We start from the raw sequence: 26,944 nt of genomic DNA on the forward strand, positions 1-26,944 counted from the left end.
CCATTATCTTTAACAAATATTGTTATATGAAGTGGCAAAGTTTTCTATTTTGTGGAATCTCTCGATCATTTTAATAAGCTAAAGGGGGTGAAGACATAAATTCTACTAATAGCTGAACCTATTTTTCATATGTTTACTTTTTTTTTTGTCTTTCCTTCCACTCCTAAATTTTATTTTTTTTCCTTTATTTTTTATTAGTTGGAAGCTAATTACTTTACAATATTGTAGTGGTTTTTGCCATACATTGACATGAATCAGCCATGGATTTACATGTGTTCCCCATCCTGAACCCCCCTCCCGCCTCCCTCCCCATCCCATCCCTCTGGGTCTTCCCAGTGCACCAGCCCTGAGCACTTGTCTCATGCATCCAACCTGGGCTGGTGATCTGTTTAACCCTTGATAATATACATGTTTCAATGCTATTCTCTCAGATCATCCCACCCTCGCCTTCTCCCATAGAGTCCAAAATTCTGTTCTGTACATCTGTGTCTCTTTTTCTGTCCTGCATATAGGGTTATCGTTACCATCTTTCTAAATTTTATAAAAACATGTAATGCTTCACAAATTTGCATGTCATCCTTGTGCAGGGGCCATGCTAATCTTCTCTGTATTGTTCCAATTTTAGTATGTGTGCTGCCGAAGCGAGCACCATATGTTTACTTTTGAAGACAAGAATGGTTTCTTTTCCCAGGGATAAGCGTATGAATGAATACACAGGTTGGTCCAATCGATAAAGCTTTTATGACTGTGACCTAGACTCAGACATAAAAAAATAAACATGATAATCCCCACCTTCAAGGAGCTCACCAGTCTGTAGTGGGGATAGACAGAAATGTACATACAAATAATGTGGAAATTGAAATGATATTAATGGAGAAAAATTGCAACAGTAAAGAGGAATTTCGCTTAAAGGGAAGTGCCAACAGGCTTATGGGCTTCTCTGTGCCAAGCACTAAGTACTTTAAATGTATTTGCTTTAATCCTTCAGACCTCAACTTTAATGTATTTGCTTTAATCCTTCAGACCTCAATGAAATGGGTACTATTATCTTCATTTTACTGCTGGGAAAATTGAGTCACAGGATTTTGAAGCTGTTGATTGTTTTAAAGTAATCCTTTCTAGGCCTCTCAAATAGTAATGTTACAGTGAAAAGGAAAAAGAGGAAGGAGTTTTCTTTCCCTTTCCTGAGAACAAAAAAGATAGAACAGAGAGCAGGCCTGAACATTCATAGTTTTTACTTTAACACTTCCTAATCTGTAATCTGTAACTAAATTTGCTTTTCTTCCCCCTAACTCTGCACGAGCTACATTTTGCACCTATTATCCTTTGGAAGTGTTAGTCACATTTGACTCTTTGTGGCCCCATGGACTGTAGCCCACCCGGCTCCTCTGTCCATGGGATTCTCCAGGCAACAATGCTGCAGTGGGTTGCCATTTCCTCCTCCAGGGCATCTTCCCAACCCAGGAATAAGACCTGGGTCTCCTGCATTGCAGGCAGATTCTTTACCTGGGAAGTCCAGTGACTCCAACTCTATGCTAATTACATCCTGTATCTAGCGCTCACCTTTATAGCACTCTCTCTGCAAACCATCTCTTGTATTTTTCTCTTTTTACATATCTGAAAGAAAGGGCAGGGCCACTGGACAGTTAGACTCAATTCCTGGTTATTGACACCAGTCTATGACTGTTTTTGAAACAATGCAAGAGAAAGAAGAATACAGGATTCTCACACCTTTGTTCCTCATCACTACTCCTGATTGGGAGCCCTCATCTTATCTAAGCCCCGAGGCTCCTCATGGAGTGGGGACAGTTCTTGAGGCATGAACCTACTGTTCCCCTCTCAACCAGCTGGGAATTAAAGCCACCTTTCTGTTTCCTCCAAATTCTCCTCCATGTTTTTTATTCAGCTTCGATGTGCAGAGAAAGCCAAGATTTTGGCCAGTAACAGTAAGTGGCCCAGCCTGATGTGGGAGGGTTTCAAGGCAAGTGGGCTGAAGGTGTCATATTAGTCTTAAAGGATTAGTCAAAATCGGGACACAGAAGCAAGGGACGTTTTATGGAGATACATTTCAGGTCAAAAAAATAGGACTGAAAACATATCAGAGGTGACTAACATACACTGTGTGGAGGGAAAACCTGCTATTTTGGTTTTTCAATGGCAACGACTGGAAGAGGGAGTTCAAAGAAGGTGAGTAGAGATGTCAAGAACTCAGAGCCTCTTGAGGAAGAGTGGACTCCAAGGGGCAGGCGAGGGTGGGGCCCCCAGAAAGCGAAGGAGAGTTTTAAAAATAGTGATTGGCAAAGTTTTGGTGGTAATAAAAGTCATTTTGATAATGAGTGATGGATTTCAGTAGGACAAACCTGGAGACAGAATAAGTCAGAAGGTGCATTTCAATAAGTTAATTAGAGGTACTTTGAGTGGATTTTTTTTTTTTTTTTTTTTGGTTGTGCATGTGGTTTGAGGGATCTCAGTTCTCTAGTCAGGTATTGAATCACCCCAGATCATGATAGTAAAAGCCCGGAATCCTAACTACAATGCAACCAAGAGTCGCTAGGAGTGTAAGGAGATCAATCTAGTCCATCCTAAAGGAAATCAACCCTGAATATTCATTGGAAGTTCTGATTCTGAAGTTGAAACTCCAATACTTTCGACACCTGATGTGAAGACTCGTTGGAAAAGATCTGGATGCTGACAAAGATTGAAGGCGGGAGGAGAAGGGGGCAACAAGAATGAGATGGTTGGATGGCAGCATCAACTCAGCGGGCATGAGTCTGTGCAAACTCCAGGAGATAGTGAAGGACAGGGAAGCCTGGTGTGCTGCAGCCCATGGGTTGCACAGTTGGACACAACTGTATAGCAATAAAAACTTGAATTAAACTACTCCATTTCCTAGATTTATTTAATCAGAATAAATAATTAACTTCTAAAATAACTAATTTACTTTAATTATCCAAATCTCATATGAGGAGCTCCTTAGACTCTGTATTTCTCAGAATTACAATTTTCAGTGGTAGCTATACAGCTTCAGAATCAGCCTGATGAAAACTCAGGGAGCCCAGAAATCCCTAAAGATAGTGTGTTTGTCCCTTGTTGAGGTTTAGGTAATTTTTCTACCAATGTGTTGCAACTATTCTAAGTTTATAGCTTTAAAGTAAAGAAATAATTACTTGTTTAAACATGTTTTAATCATCTCTGAAGCAAAGATATTAATTCTGTGCCCCAAACTGTTGGAGATAGAATCAGTAGCCATCTAGTTCAATTTCAACACTGAGAGAAGACAATAACAGCCTAAATTATTAAGTGCCCAGTTTATACCCATCAAAGTTCTAATTGCTTTATATGCAGAAACTCAACCTCCCAATGAGTACATGACAAGTGAGATAAATAGCTTGTTCTTGGTGACAACATCAGTAAAACTAAAGCCACGACACACACCTACAACCATGCCCAAAGCACCTACTTCACCAGGCCCTCTCATGACAGAGAAGGGAAGGAGGAGACACTGGCTGATGTGACTAGCTTGTTATTAATGGAACACAGCCCAGCGCCCTTCCTTAGACACCGTGCCCCATTTTCTGCCTCTTCTGACTCACTGTTGATAAAATAAAAGAATTAACCTCACTTGCTGACCCTGAAAATGAAAAGAAGATGTTGATATTATTCACCATGCAATGTCTTGGCAACAGCTTAACCTAGGGTCCATTTTTAGCCCAAGTGTAGAACCATAATCTGCAAGCATCTCCGTAACACCAGGAGGAATGAAACTCAGCAGTGATGTGAGAGCACGGGATAGCTTTCTTACTGGGCATGGTGGATTTCAGCTCCCTTACAGCTCTTCTCTGATCCTAAAAGGGACAGGGGCTTAAAGGAATTGAACAGATCAATCACTGTATCTGTTACCAGTGATGCCCTGTAATTAACATCTCTCACCAGGAAAGAGCCTTCACCCAGGCCAAATCATCTCAGAAGCTCAACCTATATTGTTAAGGGATTTGAATTTACCATAAAATATTAACTATTCTGTAGTACAGACTCAGAGTTTACCCTAAAATTAGCAAGATAACCCTTTTTTAATTCTCAAAGAGGTAACAACAAATTTTAGAGATGGTAGGTAAAGAGTCCAAAATTGTGGTTAAAAATCTTCAGCTAAAAGGGAGACAAAGAAATTAAAAAGCCTGCAAAGAAAAAAAAAAAAAAAACAGAACAAAGGGAAAATCTACAGCCTGGAGCTTTGGCAGGAATGACATGCCCAACAAACCCCTTCCCCTAATTGGTCTTGCATTCACACGCTCTTTGACATGGGGTGAAACACACTGGACTCCTGACTGCTTGGGGGAGGGAACAAGGATATAAAAAAAAAAAAAACACCTTAAAGGTGTGGGGCCCCTCCGATGGGGTTAGTCCACTCTCACATCTGGAGAGTGTATTTTTTCATGTCACTTGTTTAATAAATCCTGCCTGAGTGAGATTTCTGCTCTTTTGTTTTTTTAAATTGATTGATGATTGGTTTGCAATATTGGTTTGATTTCTGTCCTACATCAACATGAATTGACCAAAGGTATACACATGTCCCCTCCCTCTTGAATCCCCCTTGTTTTAATTTTTTATTATGGCAAGACAAGGACAGAGGAAGAGGACCATGCCCGACATGGATATTAAGCAGCCAGCATTCCGAAAACTTGAAACATACATTTGACATGCTATATTCATTTGCTGAATTATGTTACACACTACCCTTAATGATCAGGTGTCTAAACATGAAACCATGGAGTAGGTTCATTCCTTTCAAAGATAAGGAGAGACAGAGAAAGACAATTAGGGAACAAGCTGAAAATATTGAATGCAGCCTTCTATTCAGGGCTTGAAAGAAACTGCCTCTGGCCTACAGAAGAGTTCAGTCTGTGATACCTGAGTTTGATCTGAATAATTACACACAGCAGATGTGCTTTTGGGTCAATGGTCTGATATGAAGGAATCACATATTCATTGAAAGTATTCATGGCTATTCTCTTTCAAGTTCTACCAATGAGTATTATTTTACAATTTTTACCATGAGCAGTGAAATCACAGACAGTTCCAAAGTCAGTTATAAAGTCAAGTGCAATAGTCTTTTTGATTTCAGACCCCTCGTTTTCCTAAATGGAGTCTCCTTCATGGTTCCTCCATGTTGGATGATACAATTTTTGGAATCATTCATCAGTTCCCTGATCTCTAGTCAATGTGGCCTTATTTGATTAACTATACTTTCTGATCAGATCAGTTCAGTTCAGTAGCTCAGTTGTATCCGACTCTTTGTGACCACATGGACTGCAGCACGCCAGGCTTCCCTGTCCATCACCAACTCCCAGAGCTTGCTCAAACTCATGTCCACTGAGTCAGTGATGCCATCCAACCATCTCATCCTCTGTTGTCCCCTTCTCCTCCTGCCTTCAAACTATACTCTACACTATTGAAATCATCATGTCACTGCAGATAAGCATGCAGTTTCCAGAATATTAGATGGTTAAACTCAAGGTTGTCATCATTAAGGGCACCTTATTTATCAGTCCCATTTAAAAAAAATATAATGCCCTGCAAAAAATAAAATTAAAATAAACTATAGCAATGTAATAAAAAAAAAAGTGTTTCTGCGGGAAGAAATTGTTTGGCTAAGAAAACATCACTGATGAACTTTCAGTGTTTCCCATTAGGCTGACTGACTGCTACTAACCAGCTACAGATAAATGAAGGAAGGTCTGGTTTATACTTCCCTGAATCTTTGCCCATCAGAATGACTTCTCCTTTTGATTCATAAATTTTTATGCAATGAGGGACCTATGGCAATTTACAAGATGATCATACCACCTATGGTCTTAGGTAGGATGCCAGGATTGCCAAGCTGTCTGGGTCTCTTTAGGGCTTCATACTGAGGCATAGCGACCTCAAGTAAAGGAAAACATAAATTTAGACTATGGCCAGCAAAAATGAGTTTCAGGGATTCCAGGGAGCTTAGCAGAACACCAAGAGTTATCTTATTAGGACATCTCCTATTCAGCCTGGCTTCTATTTCAGTGGAGACACCATTACTCATGTATGTCTCACGTTTCCTAGAGAAGTGTGTGTGACAAAGTGGTTTAGCAGGTGAATGCACCTATAGGCTGCTCAGCGTCATGCTATTGAGGCAAACTCAGATGTTTGAAAGAGTGGCCTATGAAAGCCATCTGCTATACGAGGGAGCCAAGGGGGCAAGGCAGTTTGATTTCTTGAGGGCATATTAAATTATGGTCACTCCTTGGCTTAGGGTGAAAGTCCCAGGCCTAAGAGAGTCTGAACTTGGAAGTCATACCCTTCTCCCATCCAGGGATGAAGTTTGGCTGACATTTAACTGACTTGTGTTGACTACTAGTGCTTCCTGCTACCTTGCGTATTACTACTGCAGTGTTGCTCAGTCACTAAGTCATGTCTGACTCTTTGTAACCACATGGGTTGCAGGAGGCTTCTGTCTTCACTGTCTCCCAGGGCTTGCTCAAACTCACGTCCACTGAGTCGGTGATGCCATCCAACCATCTCGTCCTCTGTCATCCCCTTCTCCTCCTGCCATCAATCTTCCCCAGCATCAGGGTCTTTTCCAATGAGTCAGTTCTTTGCATCAGGTGGCCAAAGTATTGGAGCTTCAGGGTTGATTTCCTTTAGGATTGACTGGTTTGATCTCCTTGAAGTTCAAGGGACTCTCAAGAGTGTTCTCCAGCTTTTAAGTAACACTAGTGCCTAGTAGTGTTACTTAAGAAGCATGGATGCAATTCCTTTAAAAAAAAACAAAACACTTTTCCAAAAAATCATAAGCAAGTTCACTGAACTTTGGAACCTGAAATGTGCCTTTTTACAGATATAAACTCGATGTGTATCAGACTGCAGTCTTGGGAAGTTATTTGATTCATCATCATTTCATGGAGATCATTCTCGGTTAAAAGATAAATTTTGTAATTTCTCCAAGCTCATGGCGATCATTTAGCCCTTCAAGCTTGAGCTTATCTGAAGCGGTCATGGATTTTCCTGCTATCTTCCTCTCTATAGCAAGTGACTTATTTTTCCAAACCTTTCAGTTTAGAGATAAATTTTTATTTTGAAAGGGAAAAAATAGTGAAATCATAGCTTGATGTTTCTATAATCTAGGGTTACATCAATCCTTTCTAAGGTCCCTAAAACTGAAGTGGCAGAGATGAGACTTGGATTCAAGACTCAATACATAGGCTGTTAACTGCTTGCTATATTTCTATCTGTCCCAATGACTCCATGATTTTATAATCCTCAATACTATAAAATAAATAAATAGCTTTTCTCCACAGAACCTTTCATTTATTTTCTAAGTGTTTCAAGTGAACGAGACTAAAATAAAAAGAAAATATACCCAATCGGAAAGAAATCAATTGCTTAAATGTTATTTCAAACCTGTGGTATATCTCCATGAGGTTGGCAGTGGCCTTAATTTATCCTGCATGCTTGTACTAAGTCACTTCAGTCATGTCTGACTCTGCCACCCTTTGGACTGTAGCCCACCAGGCTCCTCTGTCCATGGGATTTTTCAGGCAAGAATACTGGAGTGGGTTGCCATGCCCTCCTCCAGGGGATCTTCCCAATCCAGAGATCTAACCTGTGTCTCTTTTGTCTCCTGAACTGGCAAGCAAATTCTTTACCACTAGTGCCACCTGGGAAGCCCAATTTATCCTGTAGAAATATGCAAAGTCAAAATGATAAGTTACAGAGTTCAAGTTTATTCAAGGTGTAAAATTAAGGTTCCTTGGGTCACTGTCCCACTACAATGTAGGGGTCAGAGTTTTCTGGGCTATTGAGGCAGCCACTAGTTTTTTTGGTGGCGTGTGGATACATATTCCACATACAGCTTTAGGAGATAAAACAGGAAAAAATGAAAAAATAAGGATGTTTGCATTAGTACTCAATCCGATACCAGATATTTGCTCAGGCATCCCTACCCCTACCCCTACCCTGCCCCCCCCCCCCCCCACCAGCTTCTCAGTCCCAGAAAGACTCTCACTTTCTGGAATATTTTACACCAGTGTGCCCCTCCCTCCCCTGCAGCAATTTCAAGTGTATCCTACTTTCTGTGAAGTGAGGCAGACTAAATCCGCAACAATACATCCAAAGAGAAAACAGACTTAGATGATCTACAAGGGGCCAGCCTAGAGCCCATTCACTTACCTCAATAAATTCTACTATGAATCAGCCTGAGAAGCAACATTAAGCATATGTTTTAAGATGTGTTATCACTCTTTGACCCTCTCAGGGTTAGAAACACTCTTTTCTCCAGGAGGAAAGACCTGATTGCTCCCCACCCTCCACCCCTAGCAAGGGTATAAGGCCTTTTGGATACTGGAATTTGTGCATCCAAGTCACTTTTTTTTTCCTCAGAAATTCTCCATTCTACTCTGTGTGTGTACACAGTGAAATGGTTTTTATTATGACCCTGAACCTAAGGTGAAAATGGCTAATAAATTAGATTCAATTATCTAGAGTGTCTATGTAACTGTAACACAGCTGTATCAAATTACAGGTACTTATCAGAATGGTTCTAGTTTCTCAGAATTAGACATATGAGAAAACTACAGAGGAGAGGAAGCCAGGCTTCCTAAGCAGAAACGTTATCCATTTGAGGTTAAGGTAGCATTTATGTCTGCATATAAAGCTGCCCTCATGTGTGACCTAGGATGTCACCTCCCTGTCTCCATTTACTCATCTATAAAACTTAGATGTTTAAAACTTTGTAAAGTTTTAGATAAAAGTGCCAGATGCCCTGCCATTTCTTTCATCTCAAAGATCTACCTGCAGTCTGAAATTAAAAGACACTTGGCTCCTTGGAAGAAAAGCTATGACAAAACTAGACAGGGTATTAAAAAGCAGAGACATCACTTTCCCAACAACCGTCTAGTCAGAGCTACGGTTTCTCCAGTAGTCATGTATGGATGAGAGAGCTGGACCACAAAGAAGGGTGAGTGCTGAAGAATTGATGCTTTCAAACCGGGGTGCTGGAGAGGACTCTGGAGGGCCCTTTGGACAGCAAGGAGATCAAATCAGTCCATCCTAAGAGAAACAAACTGAATAGTCATTGGAAGGACTGAGGCTGAAGCTGAAGCACCAATATTTTGGCTACCTGATTCAAAGACTGACTTACTGTAAAAGACTCACCAACTCACTGTAAAGACTCTTGAGTGCAGGAGGAGAAGGGGGCGACAGAGGATGAGATGGTTGGATGGCATCACCAACTCAGTGGAGATGAATTTGAGCAAACTTTGGGAGACAGTGAAGGACAGGGAAGCCTGGTGTGCTGCAGTCCATTGGGTCGCAAAGAGTCTGACTGAATGAACAACAACACTGTGGAGTAGTTCCTTAGTGGACATAAATGATTTAATTTTTATTACAGAATTTTGTTAAAATGTGTTTCGTATATACTGATGCATTTGATGTCTAAAACTTGCCACCTCATCAAAAACCTTGAGTGATGAGAGACTGATAATTTTCTAAGGAACTGTTTGTAAGTCAAGGTAAAGAAGGAATTCAGTTTTATTGCACTGTGTCAATGCATTGAGCATTTCTTTTTAAATTAAGAGCAGAGGGATATTGAGATATCAAAAAATAACTTTGAAATACCAAACTTAAAAAAAAATTATTAAAGCTCACTAGCTGATGTTTGCTGACAAGGGGAATAATCATACAATATGAGCTTTTATTTCATCAGAGAATGTCATGCCTACCCAAGACCTGAAGCCCAGGATCCAGAAAATGGTTTCAAATGAGTGACAATCCTACTCAAAACAGCTGTCTGCGAGGAAAATAAATGGGATTTAATCTGCCATAAAATGGATTGTGCAATTTATTTTTTCTTGAGGAAGTCATGCTTTGTGACATCAGTGAGCTGTAACAGTTTTGCTTTGAAAAGAAGCATCCTATTCTTTGCCAAACCTATATTAATTCACTGCAGTTTTCATCCAGATAAAGCAACCGGAAAGCCAGAGGGGCTTACCCACACCCACCACCTGAGGCTGGGAACTGCCCTTCCCTGTCTTTAGAAGGCCTGGTTTAAAATATGAGCCCGAAGTAATTGTTCAGTTCAGAGAGAGGTTTTAAGATGGTTCCCTATGAAGGTGGAAATACATTAAATTATATATTAATGTTCTACAAAAAAATGACAATGTTCAATTAATTGACAATGATTTACAAATTATGTATTAATGTTCTAGAAAAGATGACATTAATGTTCTACAATGACAATCTCATACACTTTAAACTAACATTAAGAAGAGAATACAACTGTAAAAGAGCAAAATGCTAGTTAGAAAAATGACAATTAGATGAGATGTATAATTTTTTGAATGAATGAAAATAATTTTAAGTGCTTAAAACCAAAGAATAGAGGAAATATAAATACTTATAAATCCCAAATGGACTAAATTTTCCATATGGCATTTTTAAAATCTCACAGGAGTTACATTATTTTTAATTTATTTCATTTACTTAAATACACAGAATATTTTAAGTGATAAAGAAAAAAGAAAGCAATAATAAAAATTTTCAACTGTGAAATATGCTTTAACATTTGGTACCTAACTACAGCCCAACTAAGACAATCGAATTTAGGTGTGCCTCTTCATTCTATTACACGTTTTCCAAAATACTTATTTTTGGTGCTCAAAATTCATCTAGAACTGGTCCATTCTGACACTCTAGTCTCAAATTCTATGTTAGAACATTTTAAAAACAGTTTTTAATTAACACTACATAAAATGCCTATTAGTATGAAAGTCTCAGCAAATTTATTTTTATTCAGTTAGATATGTTTTACTCAAAGTGAACTGAAATAAATTTCACCAAATCTGATATATTATGAGTTTATTTAGAAGACAGATGAATGTAACCCCCAAAGTTCTGAACCTTCTCAGTTCAGTTCAGTTCAGTCCCTCAATCGAGTCCAACTCTTTGCAACCCCATAAACCTCAGCATGCCAGGCCTCCCTGTCCATCACCAATTCCCAGAGTTTAACCAAACTCATGTCCACTGAGTTGGTGATGCCATCCAGCCATCTCATCCTCTGTTGTCCCCTTCTCCTCCTGCCCTCGATCTTTCCCAGCATCAGGGTCTTTTCAAATGAGTCGGCTCTTTGCATCAGGTGGCCCAAGAATTGGAGTTTTAGCTTCAACATGAGTCCTTCCAGTGAAAAAGGACTGATCTCCTTTAAGATGGACTGGTTGGATCTCCTTGCAGTCCAAGGGACTCTCTCCAGAGTCTTCTCCAACACCACAGTTCAAAAGCATCAATTCTTCAGTGCTCAGCTTTCTTCACCGTCCGTCTTTCACATCCATACATGACCACTGGGAAAACCATAACCTTGACTAGACAGACCTTTGTTGGCAAAGTAATGTCTCTGCTTTTTATATGCTGTCTAGGTTGGTCATAACTTTCCTGCCAAGGAGTAAGTGTCTTAATTTCATGGCTGCAGTCACCATTTGCAGTGATTTTGGAGCCTAAAAGAATCAAGTCTGCCATTATTTTCACTGTTTCCCCATTTATTTGCCATGACGTGATGGGACCGGATGCCATGATCTAGTTTTCTGAACGCTGAGCTTTAAGCCAACTTTCTCACTCTCTTTCACTTTCATCAAGAGGCTTTTTAGTTTTTCTTCACTTTATGCCATAAGGATGGTGTCATCTGCATATCTGAGGCTATTGATATTCCTTCCTGCAATCTTGATTCCAGCTTGTGCTTCCTCCAGCCCAGCGCTTCTCATGATGTACTCTGCATATAAGTTAAATAAGCAGGGTGACAATATACAGCCTTGACATACTCCTTTTCCTGTTTGGAACCAGTCTGTTGTTCCATGATCAGTTCTAACTGTTGCTTCCTGACCTGCATACAGATTTCTCAAGAGGCAGGTCAGGTGTTATGGTATTTCCATCTCTTTCAGAATTTTCCACAGTTTGTTGTGATCCACACAGTCAAAGGCTTTGGCATAGTCAATAAAGCAGAATGTTTATTGATGTTTTTCTGGAACTCTCTTGCTTTCTTGATGATCCAGCAGATTTTGGCAATTTGATCTCTGGTTCTTCTGCCTTTTCTAAAACCAGCTTGAATCTTCTAGGGCCAGTCATATAAAGACAAATTCATGAAACAATTCATCAAGAATTGTATGCCTTTATAGTATGCCTTTATAGTATGCCAAGACCTTTTATCCTCATCTGCAAAATAAGTGTCTACTTAAAATAATTTGTCTCTACCAGGATAAAGAAAGCATTCCAATGGTCATCATGAGGGCCGTGATCCTCATGAGCATTTGTAACCCTCAGGAAAAATCCCAAAAGCTGGAGGGCTTATTCACTTGCTCTATAGAAGAAAAGAGAGCAAAAAGATGCTAGTCTGAATTTTACAATAAAGATGGCGCTCAGCAAGGACATATACCTCTCATTAATTTGTCAGATATGTCCTTAGATTACTTAGACATTTATGTCATGTGAGACTGTATTTTTAATTTAAAGGAAAGAGAAAGAGAGAGACTTGCTCCTTGGAAGGAAAGCTATGACAAACCCAGATAGCATATTTAAAAGCAGAGACATCACTTGGCCAACAAAGGTTCTTATAATCACAGCTATGCTTTCTCCAGTAGTCACGTATGGATGTGAGAGTTGGATCATAAAGAAGGTTGTGTGCTAAAGAATTGGTATTTTTTTTTTGAGTCACTCTTTCCTTTCATGTTTTTTTTTTTTCATTTATTTTTATTAGTTGGAGGCTAATTACTTTACAACATTGCAGTGGTTTTTGTCATACATTGAAATGAATTAGCCAGAATTGGTATTTTTGAACTGTGGTGTTGAAGAAGACTCTCAAGAGTCTCTTGGACTGCAAGGGGATAAAACCAGTCAATCCTAAAGGAAATCAATTCTGAATATTCATTGAAAGAACTGATGCTAAAACTGAAGTTTCAAATACTTTGGTCACCTGATGTGAAGAGCTGTCTCATTGGAAAAGACCCTGATACTGGGAAAGACTGAGGGCAGGAGGAGAAGGGGATGGCAGAGGATGAGATGGTTGGATGGCATCACTAACTCAATGCACATGAGTTTGAGTAAAGACTGGGAGATACTGAAGGACAGGGAAGCCTGGCATGCTGCAGTCCATGTGGTCGCAGAGAGGCAGACACAACTCAACAACTGAACAAGAAAGAGGATGAGAAATCCTAGGAGTGCTTTGTGTTCCAAGACAGATTATATTCAAGCATATTCTGCCATTGATTAGTAGGACTCTTATTTTATGAATACAAATAGACTTTTTTATGACTTGATTTTGTGTTTTAGAATTTACAAAACATACTCTTTAGACCCTGATGTTGAGGAACATTGAAGGCGGGAGGAGAAAGGGACAACAGAGGATAAGATGGTTGGATGACATTATGGACTTAATGGATATTAACTTGAGCAAATTCCAGGAGATAGAGAAGGACAGAGGAGCCTGGTGTGCTGTAGTCCATGGGGTCACAAAGAGTTGGACATAACTTAGTGAATAAGGGACAACTCCAGAAATTGCTATGCTGGTTTTCCTCTGATACTGATAACATACAACTATTCTACATTCATATTCATGCCCCAGAAAACAGTATCCCTCTATACTCTGGAAACACTTTTAGTGCCAAATGCTAAATAATCACTAAAACAGAACTGTCATTATATGGCATGACATGCAAATATCAGAAATCAATATTCTTTCTTTCAATTCTATAGCAGATGATAAGAAATTTCTAAATAGAAAAGAATGCAATTGAATTTTATAAGATTTTCCCAGTTCCTGCTACTTATTAGCTTTTAATATTATATTTTGACTTTACAATGTAATTATCTTTTAACTTAAAATCTGAATGATAAATCTAAACAATTTCAAGATTGATTTAGCATGACTGGTGCTCAATAAATCTGAGACATAAAAATTGCTCATCTTGCAGTCTCGTGGACTATCTGACAGAAAACCAGCACACATGCATTTTTGTTGACTGTCATCTCTGAATGTTTATATGCACTTAATGTTAGTGTCTTATTATGTAAAATAGAAGTGCATTAGCAGTTTTCATCTACTTTACAATTTTTTCATGTTGATGATACCTTTCAACTTTGAATAGTTATAACACTTGTGCCTGCTGATTTGTCTGATTATGGCAACTGCCCTTAATGATATAGTGAGTGATGGCAACTTTCCTTAAGAGTATTTGAGTAAAACAGACTCTGAAATTCAAGACTTGTCAATACCATTTGTAAAATGACTTAAATATTTTCAGTATTTTAAAGATTTATAGAGACTTTTAACTATGTGAAGAGTCAAAAATTTTGATGGTAATAGGGACCTTTAAGAAACTGCCTGTGTATGTATGTGTGGGTATACACATACATATGGTATCTGATTTTGACAAGAACATTTTTAAATGGCTTCAAAGCAAAATAGACCAGCAAATTATTGGAAGACACATTTGTATAACAAAGAATGAACATTGGCTGGGGAGGAGTAACAGCAATAACCTGAAATTCAATATAAAATTCCTGTAAAATGGGTCCATAAGAAGGCAGAGTAAATGTCTACAGATTTGTGAAAATTTCAACTTTTTTTTCAAATAAATGTACTCACAAATGTTCCATAAAAGAATGTAGAGGTAATACTATAGAATTCCTATCCCAAATGTCCCCTTACAAATTTATAAATCCAACATCAATTAAATGCTAAATAATAAGAACAAATAGAAAAATGTATGTCATAATAGTATGGATAAGAAACAGAAGATTTCTGAAATTAAGCTATGTATGCAGCTATATTACTCACTGAAGCATCAGTCCCAGTTCTGAGACACATGACAGTTATTCTAAAACCTTGATTTTCATAAAAGTGACACAAAGATTTTGTTGAAATGAAGATTCTGGTATGTCTTGGTAAAGCCTGGGGGTCTGCCAGGCTGACAAGTCTCAATGTGATCCTGATGCTGTTGGTCCCAGGACCACACTTTTTGAGGAGCGAGGAGCTATGCTTTCTGGGGAAGAGTGAATTGGATTTCATTAAGGTTGCTGATTTTGCTAAGATAGGAAGGATGGTTTCAAGCTTCCGCTTTTCTTTCTAACTAGAATATGGAGAATAATAGGTGTTTGTGAATCTCAAACACTCAGCTCCCTTCTTTTTCTGTCCAGGAAGTTTGAAACAAGCAGGCGCCTGTGTGTGTGTGTGTGTGTGTGTGTGTGTGTGTGTGTGTATGCGTGTGCACGTGCACACGTGCATGTAACTATGTGTGTGTATCTGTGCACAACGTCCAGGTCAAAGTAGCACCCTGTCCCCGCCCCCACCTGTGTTAAGGGAAGTGTGTCAGCAACTCTCCTGCGAGTTCCCTTGGGTTGAACTTGAATTCATATAAGGGCACCAGTTTAGAGAATTCTCAGGTTCAAATATGCCCCATCTCTGAGGCTAAGCTGCAGCTTAGTTCACACATTTCAACATTTTCCATGTGTATGCTGCAAAGGTTGCCTGGAATTTGGAGATAAGCCTAGGATTAGTCTTGCTTTAAAGTTATCATGAAGCCTTGTTAAAGGCCTCAAGTTAAGTTGTTAAATGTATTTCTGAGACCTTATTAGAAAAAAAAAAATTGCTAACTTTGGTGAGCTTCAGAAAGCAAAAACTATGTTGGCTTTGAAATTTTACCTGCAGGCTTACACCTTCCCATGTTTATAGGCAGTAGGCTTACATTCTGAGGCTAAAACAATACTCTGTTTACCAAGCTCACTGCAGAAAATATCTAAACCAAGAAGTGCTCACATGTTCCTTTTTTTTTTTTAAAGCATTCTGACAACTAGGTCAACTGGATAAATCCAAGCCAATTTTAAAAAATCACTTTGCAATATTTATAATGATTCTATAATTTGAAAATAGTTTATCATTTTTCTCTATTGCTATGAAGCCAGTTTTAAAGACTTCATGAGCAAAGTGACCATATTTTCTGGAGCTATGAATTTCAAGGGGTATTACATCATGCCACTAACATGGCTACCATGTTGGCTCTGTTTATTCAAGTGTAGCTATTCTATTGACCTGCAAGACATAAAAGAGAAAGCAGTAATGTTGGATTAAGTCTTGCCAAAATGTTATCACCGGTATCTAAAGGACGTTAGAGAATATTCAGAAGAGCTATAGGGCAAAGGTGTTAAAATGTATACTAAAAAGACCTAGAGCTAGAATGTATTTCTGAAAATAAACATGAAGTGTAATGTTTCAGAAATAATTTCCTGAAGGAGAACAAAACTTCCCCTATATTTTCTTGTACTTTATGATTTGTCTAGAATACTTGATTTTTAAAGAATTGGTGGGATAAAAAACCTTCTGATTTCTGAGTTATACCAAAAAAATCATAAAGTATAATAGCTTTTAAAAATATTGCTATAAATCATAACTAACTAATAAGCAGAGAAAACTTCTTTGTCTTTGAGGCCCTGTAAATATGAGATGCCTGGGGATATCTTCCTCCTCTTCTAATAGTAAAAACAATCCTGAACGAGTTTTGATGAACATTAAGGTCACAGACATAATTTAGGAAGATGATATGCTCTATTTATCCTCTTTGTGCTGAAATTCTAAAATTTATATTTTTTTCTTCAATATCTGTGAAACTACCTGCTTATTGGTAAAACTGGATTTTTTTTAATGTTAATGCAGTGCTAATTTTTCTACCATGTTAAAAATGACTACAATTTGTCTTCATATGCCTTCTATGAAGGTAGGACTCTGATTTCACCTGGGGATGGTGGGGGGACAGATAGATGTGTGGGTGGATGGATGGACAGATGACAGAATGATTGATTGATTCAATTTTGTGCAAATGATTTGATTAAATTGAGAGGATGGCCTCATAAAAGTATGGAGAAAATTGATGCTGTTTTTCAGGACGGTATTTGGTGAGGAGTAGCCAGAATCTGAGAACAGTTGCTCTATGGAGCACAGTTCCTTTATCAGCCACGGCGGGCTCCATCACCACCTCCCTGGATAACTCAGATGACTAAGCGTCACTTAGCCGCGTTTGATAAAGAAATTTGAGACACCAAGAGGTTCATTTACCCAAAGTCATACAGTTTATTGTCAGTATGAGGATTCTAACCTGTGTTTACTATGTTGATTTTCTAGACTTCCCACAATTCAGAAAGTGAGTGATGCTTTTAAACACCAATATTTTAGCAGATGAGATTCTGTAGTGGGAAACAAAAATTTGAAAGGAAGGTTTCTCCTGTTCCATACACCAGGGATGCCCACAAACCCTAACATTCTATCAGGTGGGATTCTGTAATCTGAAACAACAATTTGAAAGAAAGGTCTCTCCTATTTCATAAGCTTTAGAATTATGATATAACATAAAATATTATTAAGGTATTTTTATCATGTCTTTCAAAGTTTACTCTTACACATATCATCAGACTGTGAAATGAAAAGCAATATTCCCTAAAACTTCCCCTTTTGAAAGTTTAACGATTATAAAATAATACTTTCCACTTGATTGCTCCCAGGAATAGAATAACCAAAGGAAAGATTTACGAAAGCATTAAAATAATTGTTAGGGGAAGCACACTGACTGAAACCCCCAACCCTGTCCAGGCACCATAGTAACCATTTACATGAGTTGTTTTATGACAGGAGGTCTTGGTAAGGAACATGCAACTAATCAGCCACCACCAACCAGAAGAGTTTGGGAAAGGTCAAAAAGAGAGCCCACGTGCCTGACCCCCTCCCAGAATCCTTCTTGGTGGCATCCATCTTGGCTGAACAAGGCGCGCACCACCAGGATGAACTCTGAGTCAGAATGATCGGCTAAAGGCAACCCGGAAACTAATCCCACCGCCATAAACCAGAGACTGGGAGCCCCGTGGCGGAGCTGTTCTTACCCTACTGCTTCCCCTCCCACCGCCCCTCGTCCCCGGGCACCCTTTCCCAACAAAATCTCTTGCTTTATCAGCACATGTGTTCCTCGGACAATTTATTTCCAAGTGTTAGACAAGAGTCCAGTTTCAGAGCCTGGAAGGGGTCCCCCTTTCTGCAACATAATTATTCTCCTTAAAAATGTCCACTAGGAAAGTCAAAATCACCATCACACTCCCAGATGACACTATTTGTGTTGTTTCACTTCACGAAAAACAATGACATCGACCATCCTGAACACACTTCTTTTCCAGAACATTCTATGTAGAAGGGATCATCCATCAGACCTGCCACTACACAGGGATTTGAAAATCCAGACCATTCTTTTCTTCCTCTTCAAGGACTTTCCATTAGAAAGCACCTTTGAGAGATATTCAATAAAAAAATTCTCTACAAATCACTTACTGCTAGCAAGTGTCTCCTCTCTATTACCCTCAGGTCAAAATGCTGTTGTTGGACATAGTTTACCAAGACAAAGCTAATTATGCAGAAAATTCTCTACAGATAGACTGTCTTATTTCTCTTGGTACCAGTCAACCAAAAAATTCCATTTATTTGGTTTTGTACCTACGATCCCAGATCTTTACCTCCTTTTTCATTCTTTTATTTAAAAGCAAAGTTTTAGCTTTAACACATGAAATGAGCATTTTTAGCCTGAGGTAATAATGACCATTTTGAGACAAGTAGCCTCAATTAAAAAAAAAAAAAAGAAGTTTCTGTGTTATTTAAATTAATTTTAATGAATACATTTAATTTTAAGTATTTCTTAGATACTTATTTAATACATATCTACCTAAGCAATGCAAGGCAAAAGGTACTTTAAAATCAATTTGAATTACCAAGTTGCTAGTTTAGTATTTAACAGAACAACAGACAACTTTCTTTTGTCACATAAACTTCAACACATACAAATAGACCATGAATCCTGAATCAGTATTAGAAGTGAATCATTGCAGACAAAAACATTACAGAAACCTCAAAGCTAACACACCAAGTGGTTTTACTTTTATAGAATTTCTAAGTACTATGAAGAATAGTTTTCTGTGTGCAAATGAAATTTCCCAACCTTCAATTAATTCATCAAAACTCAAGATGCATTCTCTTGTAAGACGGGAAAAATACACAAACTTGATTACTGCCATTCTTACACACACACACACAGTATAGTTAAACCAAACTCTTTTATGCAAAGAAACAGAAGGTAGATGAATACCTTTAGAAAAAGTTTCTGCCTGTCCACCAGCCAAGATAGAAAGATTTTACTTATCCTGTAGTATTTAAAATTCCTGTATTTAGAGCAAATATGATTTATCAAATCCTAAACTCAAGAAACTTTCTATAATTGTATTCCCCTGACTTATAAACCAAATTGTGTTCATCCAAATAGTAAAAAACAGTAAAACGATGCTAAATTTTCTAATACTCTGCACTCCAGGCCTTTTTGCTGTTACTGTTCAGATACAATACAATACTAAAATCACCAAGTCAAAATATTTCCTTGTGTTACTTACCATTTCCAGTATTTATGAAATAAGAGAAACATAGCCTGGAGAAACCATCTTGCTGGTAAACAGCAAAGCAGATCTTTTTCACAAATAGGAACAGGTTTTATGGTTGTCCTGGAACATATCACCATTCATATGTACTCACCATATTTCACAGTGTTTTTTCTGAAGCTGAAGATAGAACTTAAGACATTCTGCCAACACCTGTCTCATTCACAACAGAAATGCAATGTATATTTCTTTCAGATACCCCAAATGATGCCAATAACTTATTCATTTCATTTTGCATTTGGCCAACATTTTACAAAATCACAACATCGCAGCATAGATAAAACTTCATAATCACCTTTCAGATAGAATCAGCAAGAAGCCATTGCAATAATCATCTGCCTTATTTTAAAAGCCTGTAATGATTATGCAGGTGATAACAGAATCACATAAAATGGTATCAACAATGACTTACCTCTATCACTGAAGTCATCAACCAGGATGATTTCTGCAATCAGACTCTCTGGGGTCCGGTTGATGATGCTGTGTATGGTCCGGAGGAGGGAAGTCCAGCCTTCGTTATGGAATGGGATAATGATGCTGGTGTTTGGCAGCCTTTCCAGGTACATCTTGTGCTTACAGCTGGAGTTGAAAGAGGAGGGCAAGGCTGTGTGAGATGCAAAACGGTAGTACATTTTATATTGTCATTGACCAATTATGTTATCAGACAACTGGGAAAATGAGACTTTGCCTAATGATTTCCCAGACAGAGCTTCTACATCATTATAGTTACTCTACCCATTCTTGGGATTTATTAATGATTCCCTTTCACATCCACTCTCTCTCTTTTTTTTTTAATGTGTCAATTTCACATTTATTCAGTTACAGATAATGTGTCTCGACTCAACAAGGTTAAATAATAAGAAGCTCTGTTGGACTATAAAACCAGATAAATAGTTTATTCCAGTGATTCTTGGTTGATTTTGCCATAATTTCCTCAACTATGACCTCCTTTGTATATTGGCTTCATCTATGCTTTTCTATACCAGTGGCTCAAAAAGAAGGTAAGAATTGCACTGAAATGTCATGCTCTTGTTAATATATATTTTCTCTATTGCTATCTAATAGTAATAAGGACAAATTTTATGTATTAACATCATTTCCACTGAGCACATGGTTAATGTTTGGGTGGATTTCTGGGAAGTTTTGGAAGTTTAACTTCTGTAATATTTATGCCCAAATAATCAGTTTAAGTTGGGTTACGTCTCCATGACTGGGCAGCGTTTAAGGCTCTAGGGGAGAAAGGAGACTTAAAGTGAAAGAAGTGAAAATTTAATCTTAAATAATCATATACTGATGCAACCTCATGGTTGAGACCACAGTGAGATTCACATCATGACACTATGACTTTCCTTACGAGAACTATAGAGATCTCATATTTCTGTTATCACTGTGAAGTAATCTGAGATGCCAAATAGGAAGTAGGTTTTAACTCTGGGCATAGTTACGAGCAATTTAGTATATGTCATGACTATGCTCTCAATATTCTTGATTTATTTAAGTAATTTATAAATAGGGCAGAAAACTGGGTCTCAAATCTCATTTAATTTTTAGTTCAGCATTGGTCATACTTGCCCAAGCTTTATGAAGGACAATGAATTCACTTGTTGGTGAAACATTTGAGTTACTTTAAAAATGATACAGAATGAACTTTTAATCAATTATTAAAATTCAGTGATTTTCCTGATATGGACAACCTGAAGACAAAAAAGAGCAAAAATCTGGAAACAGACACAGTTTCTGCTTAAAAGCAAGAACATCTAATAATTTGTCTTTTGCCAGAAATGGCTACTATTTAATTTAGATGAGAAAACAAAACAAAGTATAAATTTTAAAGCATGCATAGTTTCAACCAGTATGCATAGAAACATACCAGAATATTCAAGACATTACCTACAATATGTTTTTAGTCAATTATTTCAATACTTTGTTTTACTATGATCTTAATAGGATAACTTAAATATGGGTATAAAATAGATCTTGTCTTATGGTTTCAGATGACAGAATATTAGTATAATGCAATTAAAGAAAAAATTAACTATCCTGGAAATTACAATAAAATGACATATTTTTAGACACATATTTTAAATATAAAAATATAAATATTTCTTTCTATCTTGTCACTTTATTATCACTTTATTTGATCTCAGATTTTAAAAATTGTAAAAATATTTATAAAAATGGTAGATTTCGATGTTTTCAAATACAATTGAGAGAGCTAGGAAAAAACCATCAAAATGATACCATGAAATGGGCATAAAAGCCCTATAAAAGACATGCTCCTAAAAGAACCAGGGCTTTCCCGGTGGCTCAGTGGTAAAAAATCTGCCTGCAATTCAGGAGACCCATGTTCGATCTCTGGGTCAGGAAGATCCCCTGGAGGAGGGAATGGCAATCCATTCCAGTATTCTGACCTGGAGTATTCCATGGATAGAGAAGCCTGGCAGGTTAAAGTTCATGGGCTTGCAAAGAGTCAAACATGACTGAGTGGCTTTCACAAAGGAACATATTCCTTTTGGGGATAACATAAAATGATTTTAAAGAGCAATATATGAAGCATACATGTCAGTGATTTCCAAGAGTATAGTGAGATGGGTGCTTTCATATATAATGCACAAAGATGGAAAAGAGTGTTAAAGGAATTCAGTGCATCTTGCCATAATTACAGAGAGTTATCCATTCAACAGGGCTTCCTTGGTGGCTCAGAGGTTAAAGCGTCTGCCTGCAATGTGGGAGACCTGGGTTCAATCCCTGGGTCAGGAAGATCTCCTGGAGAAGGAAATGGTGACCCACTCCAGTATTCTTGCCTGGAGAATCCCATGGATGGAGGAGCCTGGTAAGCTACAGTCCATGGGGTAGCAAAGAGTCAGACACGACTGAGAGACTTCACTTTCACTTTCACTTTTCATCCATTCAACAAGGCCAAAGACCTGAGACAAATGTGTTTTCCTGTATCAACATTCAGCTCAGTTCAGTTCAGTCACTCAGTCATGTGTGATTCTTTGTGATCCCATGGACTGCAGCACACCAGTCTCCCTTGTCCATCACCAAGTCCTGGAACTTGCTCAAAATCATGTCCATCGAGTCAGGGATGTCATCCAACCATCACATACTCTGTTGTCCCCTTCTCCTCCTGTCTTCAATCTTGCCCAGCATCAGGGTCTTTTCCAGTGAGTCAGTTCTTCTCATCAGTTGGCCAAAGAATTGGAGCTTCAGCTTCAGCATCAGTCCTTTCAATGAACACCCAGGACTGATCTCCTTTAGGATGGACTGGCTGGATCTCCTTGCAGGCCAAGGGACTCTCCAGAGTCTTTTCCAACACCACAGTTCAAGAGCATCAACTCTTTGGAGCTCACCTTTTGTTGTGGTCCAACTCTAATATCCATACACGATTACTGGAAAAACCATAGCTTTAACTATACAGGCCTTTGTCGGTAAAGTAATGTCTCTGCTTTTTAATATGCTGTCTATGTTGGTCATAGTTTTCCTTCCAAGGAACAAGCATTTTTTAATTTCATGGCTCCAATACCATCTGCTGTGATTTTGAAGTCCCAGATCATAAAAGCTGTCACTGTTTCCACTGTTTCCCCATCTATTTGCCATGAAGTGATGGGACCAGATGCCATGATCTTAGTTTTTTGAATGTCATACCTAACAATGCTCTGGGAATGTAACTGATATTCCCATGAGGAAAATTATTCTTTTAACATTTAGAGGAGATACTGTACACATTGCTTGCTTGTTTGTTCAATAAGAGCTGTACACTATAGCAGGGTTCCCAACCCCTGGGCCATGGACCAGTCCATGTTAGGACCAAGCTGCACAGCAGGAGATGAGCAGTGGGCAAGTGGAGTTTCTCCTGTATTTACAGCTGCTTCCCATTGTTTGCATGACCTTCTGATCTCTACCTCCTCTCAGATCAGCGGTAGCATTAGATTCTCATAGGATCACAGACCCTACTGTTCCTGAATCATTCCAAAACTATCTCCCTCATCTCATCCATGGAAAAATTGTCTTCCATGAAACCAATCTCTGGTGCCAAAAATGTTAGGGACCGCAGCCCAAAAGCAATCAGTAGGCTTTGGGATTTAAAGATACATTTAACAGCTATATATAATCCTATTCAGAAAAACAGGCAGACTTGTGAGGATGGAAGACTGATCATGGGCAAGAAAGCCATTGCTCATAAAAGTATTTTAAGTAATTTCTATATGTGTGAGTTCAAAGTACTACCATACGAGGGATGTGAAAGTATCTTTCTGTTCATTTGTGTGTTCAGTTCACAATGATTTGCTGTTGGCTTACCCCTAGCCAGGATGCAAAGTGGAGATAAAACAATGAATGAACCCCAGTTTCTGACTTTAAGGTATTTATGTTAATAATAGGAGATACAGACTGGTAAAGAGGCAAAGATCTAAAGGGGAATTGATACGTAGACATGTACAAGCATTTGAGAGTGGGGCCCCTGAATCAATTCATAAAGTACTGCAGAAATGCAAGTGAGAGTTAAAAGGGGCCTGCAAAAGACCAGCTTGAGATATATTTAGGAAAATAATTGACATGACATAGTAAATGTCTGGGATAAACAGTTATGGAGGACCCCCACATTTTGGACATGGTCAACTGATGTATGAAATACAGATGGATGTAAGAACACAGTGCGTGAGGGACATCTGAGTGCTCCAAGACTTGAGGGTAAAGATGAATTCAGTTTTGACCACATTAAGTTTGAAGTGTCAAAATGATATCAAGTTGAACATGAAAACAGATCCTTTGCTCCCTGTCCTGCTTGCTCATTTCTGTTCTCCTCCAGCCTTAAAAGACCCTAATTCTTTCAATTCTGGTATATGCCAGACGGCAAAAGAGACACATATGTGAAGAACAGACTGCTGGACTCTGTGGGAGAAGACGAGGGTGGGATGATTTGAGAGAATAGCATTGAAACATGTGTATTATCCTATGTGAAATAGATTGCCAGTACAGGTTCAATGCATGAGGCAGGGTGCTCAGGGCTGGAGCACTGGGATGACCCTGAGGAATGGGATGGGGAGGGAGGTGGGAGGGAGGGTCAGGATGGGGGACACATGTACACCCATGGCGGATTCATGTGAATGTATGGCAAAAGCCACCACAATATTGTAAAGTAATTAGCCTCCAATTAAAATAATTTTAAAAAGACCTTAATTCTAGGGATGAGATTCACTCAGCAACTCAACCTAACTCCTGACTTACGCTGTCCTGAATGCACACTATGTATGCCTTGTCTAACCTGCTGATTGTTTTTCTAGATAAAAAGAAGTAAGGATGAAGAATAAAGTAGTTAAAAAATGACTAGCTGGCTACCCCAGCAGCCCCTTTAGCAATCCTGCAGGCAGATCACACAGGAAAGATAACATCAGAAGAGATGTTCATGCAATGGAGAATGATCAGAATCCAACATCCTGCTCTGATGATTCACTGAGATTCTTCCCCATTTCTCCCTTTAAAACTGGTCATGGCCAAGCAGAAGCTTCAGAGTTGGTCTCTGGACAAATCCACCTTCTCCTCAGACTGCTGACTTTTCTGATTGAAACACCTTTCCTGTCTACTCATACTTGCCTCTCAAATGATTGGCTTTGAGCAACTGAACCTGAGTTCAATAAAAAACACAGCAGTGATATATGATGTAACAATTAGCTGTCTATGTATGTACATGTGTGTATGTGTATCTACCTATCATCTATGTGTCTACTACCTATCATCTATTATCTAATTATTTGTCATCTATCATCCATGTATCTATCCATCTATCCACTCACCCATTTATCCATCCATCCATCCATCTATCATCCCTCTATCTATCATCCCTCTATCTATCTATCCATCTATTTAACATCTATCTATCTATAGCTCAAATAAAGATCTGATTTACTGGAAGCACAAGTTGATGAGTAACAGCTCCAGCACTGATGCCAAAGCATCACCACCATCTCTACAGCATCACCACCCTAGTACTTGCCAAGTTGGTCTTATCATAAGTACCAGCAGACAGTCAACAAAGTGCTTTCATCTCTGATAAAAGGTAGATCAAAAATTCGGAGGCAAATGAATGCCCTAGAGCAAGTGTCAGCCAATGAAGCTGGGAAAAAAGCAGTTCTGTAGTGAAGCATCTCTGAGGTGTTTTCTGTATCATCTCCATGGTTTTCCAGCAAGATGGAGCCTCAGGTGCCCACAGAGATAAGCATCAGGATGGGGATCTTTGACTGGATGATTTCCCTTCCCTGTCTTACCTCTTCACCCTCCTTACCCAGGAATACTCTGTGATTATATCTTTAAAACTACTGCACTCAAATTGTGTCTCAGAGTCTACTTTAGAGGAAACCAATCTGAAACAATCAGCCTACCAGTGTAGGAGGCACAGAAGACTTGGGTTTGATCCCTGGGTCTGATCCCTGGGTCAGGAACATCCCCTGGAGGAGGAAATGGAAACTCACTCCAGTTCCATGGACAGAGGAGCTTGGCAGGCTACAGTCCACAGGGTCACAAAGAGTTGGACATGACTGAGCATGCACCCAAATTACATTAAAAATAGCCTTAATCTAATAAGTAGATTATTAGTAATAAAGTTACCTTCTTTATATAGATGCCTGTAATTTTTTTCAGTGAGACCACACTGAAAACTCACTCCTTATGATTATTCCTCAAATATTGAAAAATTACATTTTATACATTAGACTATTTAGGTTTAAATGTGGCTTTGCCATGTGTGTGAAAATGGATCAGTTATTTAACTTCTATAAGACTAGTTTTCTCATGTGTAACAATATACAAGCAAAAAAATTATAATTTATTCATAATTTGTGAAAGAGAATTAAATTAGGTAATCCATACAAAGCACTCAGTACAGTATTATATTGGATAATAGTCTTTTAAGATTATATGTTGCTGTTATTGTTGCTTTTTTAAAAAATATGTTTTTGGTGTGGAATTGAATTTCTTTTCATATTGCTTCTTTTTCATGTTTTGGTTGTTTGGCCACAAGGAATGTGGGATCTTAGTTCCCTGACCAGATGTTGAACCCACATCCCCTACATTGGAAGGTGAAGTCTTAACCACTGGATCATCTGGGAAGTCCACCGTTGCCTTAACAATTGTTATTTTATCTGTCAAGTCCTTTGTGAAAGACGCTAGGAAACAAGGAGAGACAGGAACGGCTTGAGAGAAAGTGAGAGACACATGATAAAAAGATGAATAAATTACAGTTTACTCCTTGAAGGATTCACAGACCAGTGGACAGATACATAAAATGATTAGGCTCAAATGAGACAAGGGACATAATAGACGGCACGCAGGCACGGAAGAGCCTGCAGGAAGTATGACTAACTTTGTCTGAAAGAATTAGGGATGTCTTTATAGACGAGCCTGTACATGGGAAACAGATCAT

General features: G+C 38.5%; 1 protein-coding gene and 1 non-coding gene across 3 annotated transcripts in view; both read right to left on the reverse strand.

The window, feature by feature from the left end:
• The window catches only part of GALNTL6 (polypeptide N-acetylgalactosaminyltransferase like 6), a 1,391,757-nt gene that overhangs the window by 758,442 nt on the left and 606,371 nt on the right, over nt 1–26,944 (reverse strand). For both annotated transcript variants that reach the window (XM_070480689.1, XM_070480690.1), the window contains one exon: nt 19,937–20,103. In XM_070480689.1, the coding sequence (XP_070336790.1) occupies nt 19,937–20,103 (167 nt within the window). The remainder of the gene's footprint in view (nt 1–19,936; nt 20,104–26,944) is intronic.
• LOC139039550 (U6 spliceosomal RNA) lies at nt 543–649 on the reverse strand. Its single transcript, XR_011492890.1, has one exon. It is a non-coding gene; the product is annotated as a U6 spliceosomal RNA (small nuclear RNA).

This window comes from Odocoileus virginianus, chromosome 18, assembly GCF_023699985.2.
Source record: "Odocoileus virginianus isolate 20LAN1187 ecotype Illinois chromosome 18, Ovbor_1.2, whole genome shotgun sequence".
In the NCBI taxonomy this organism is placed as follows: domain Eukaryota; kingdom Metazoa; phylum Chordata; class Mammalia; order Artiodactyla; family Cervidae; genus Odocoileus; species Odocoileus virginianus.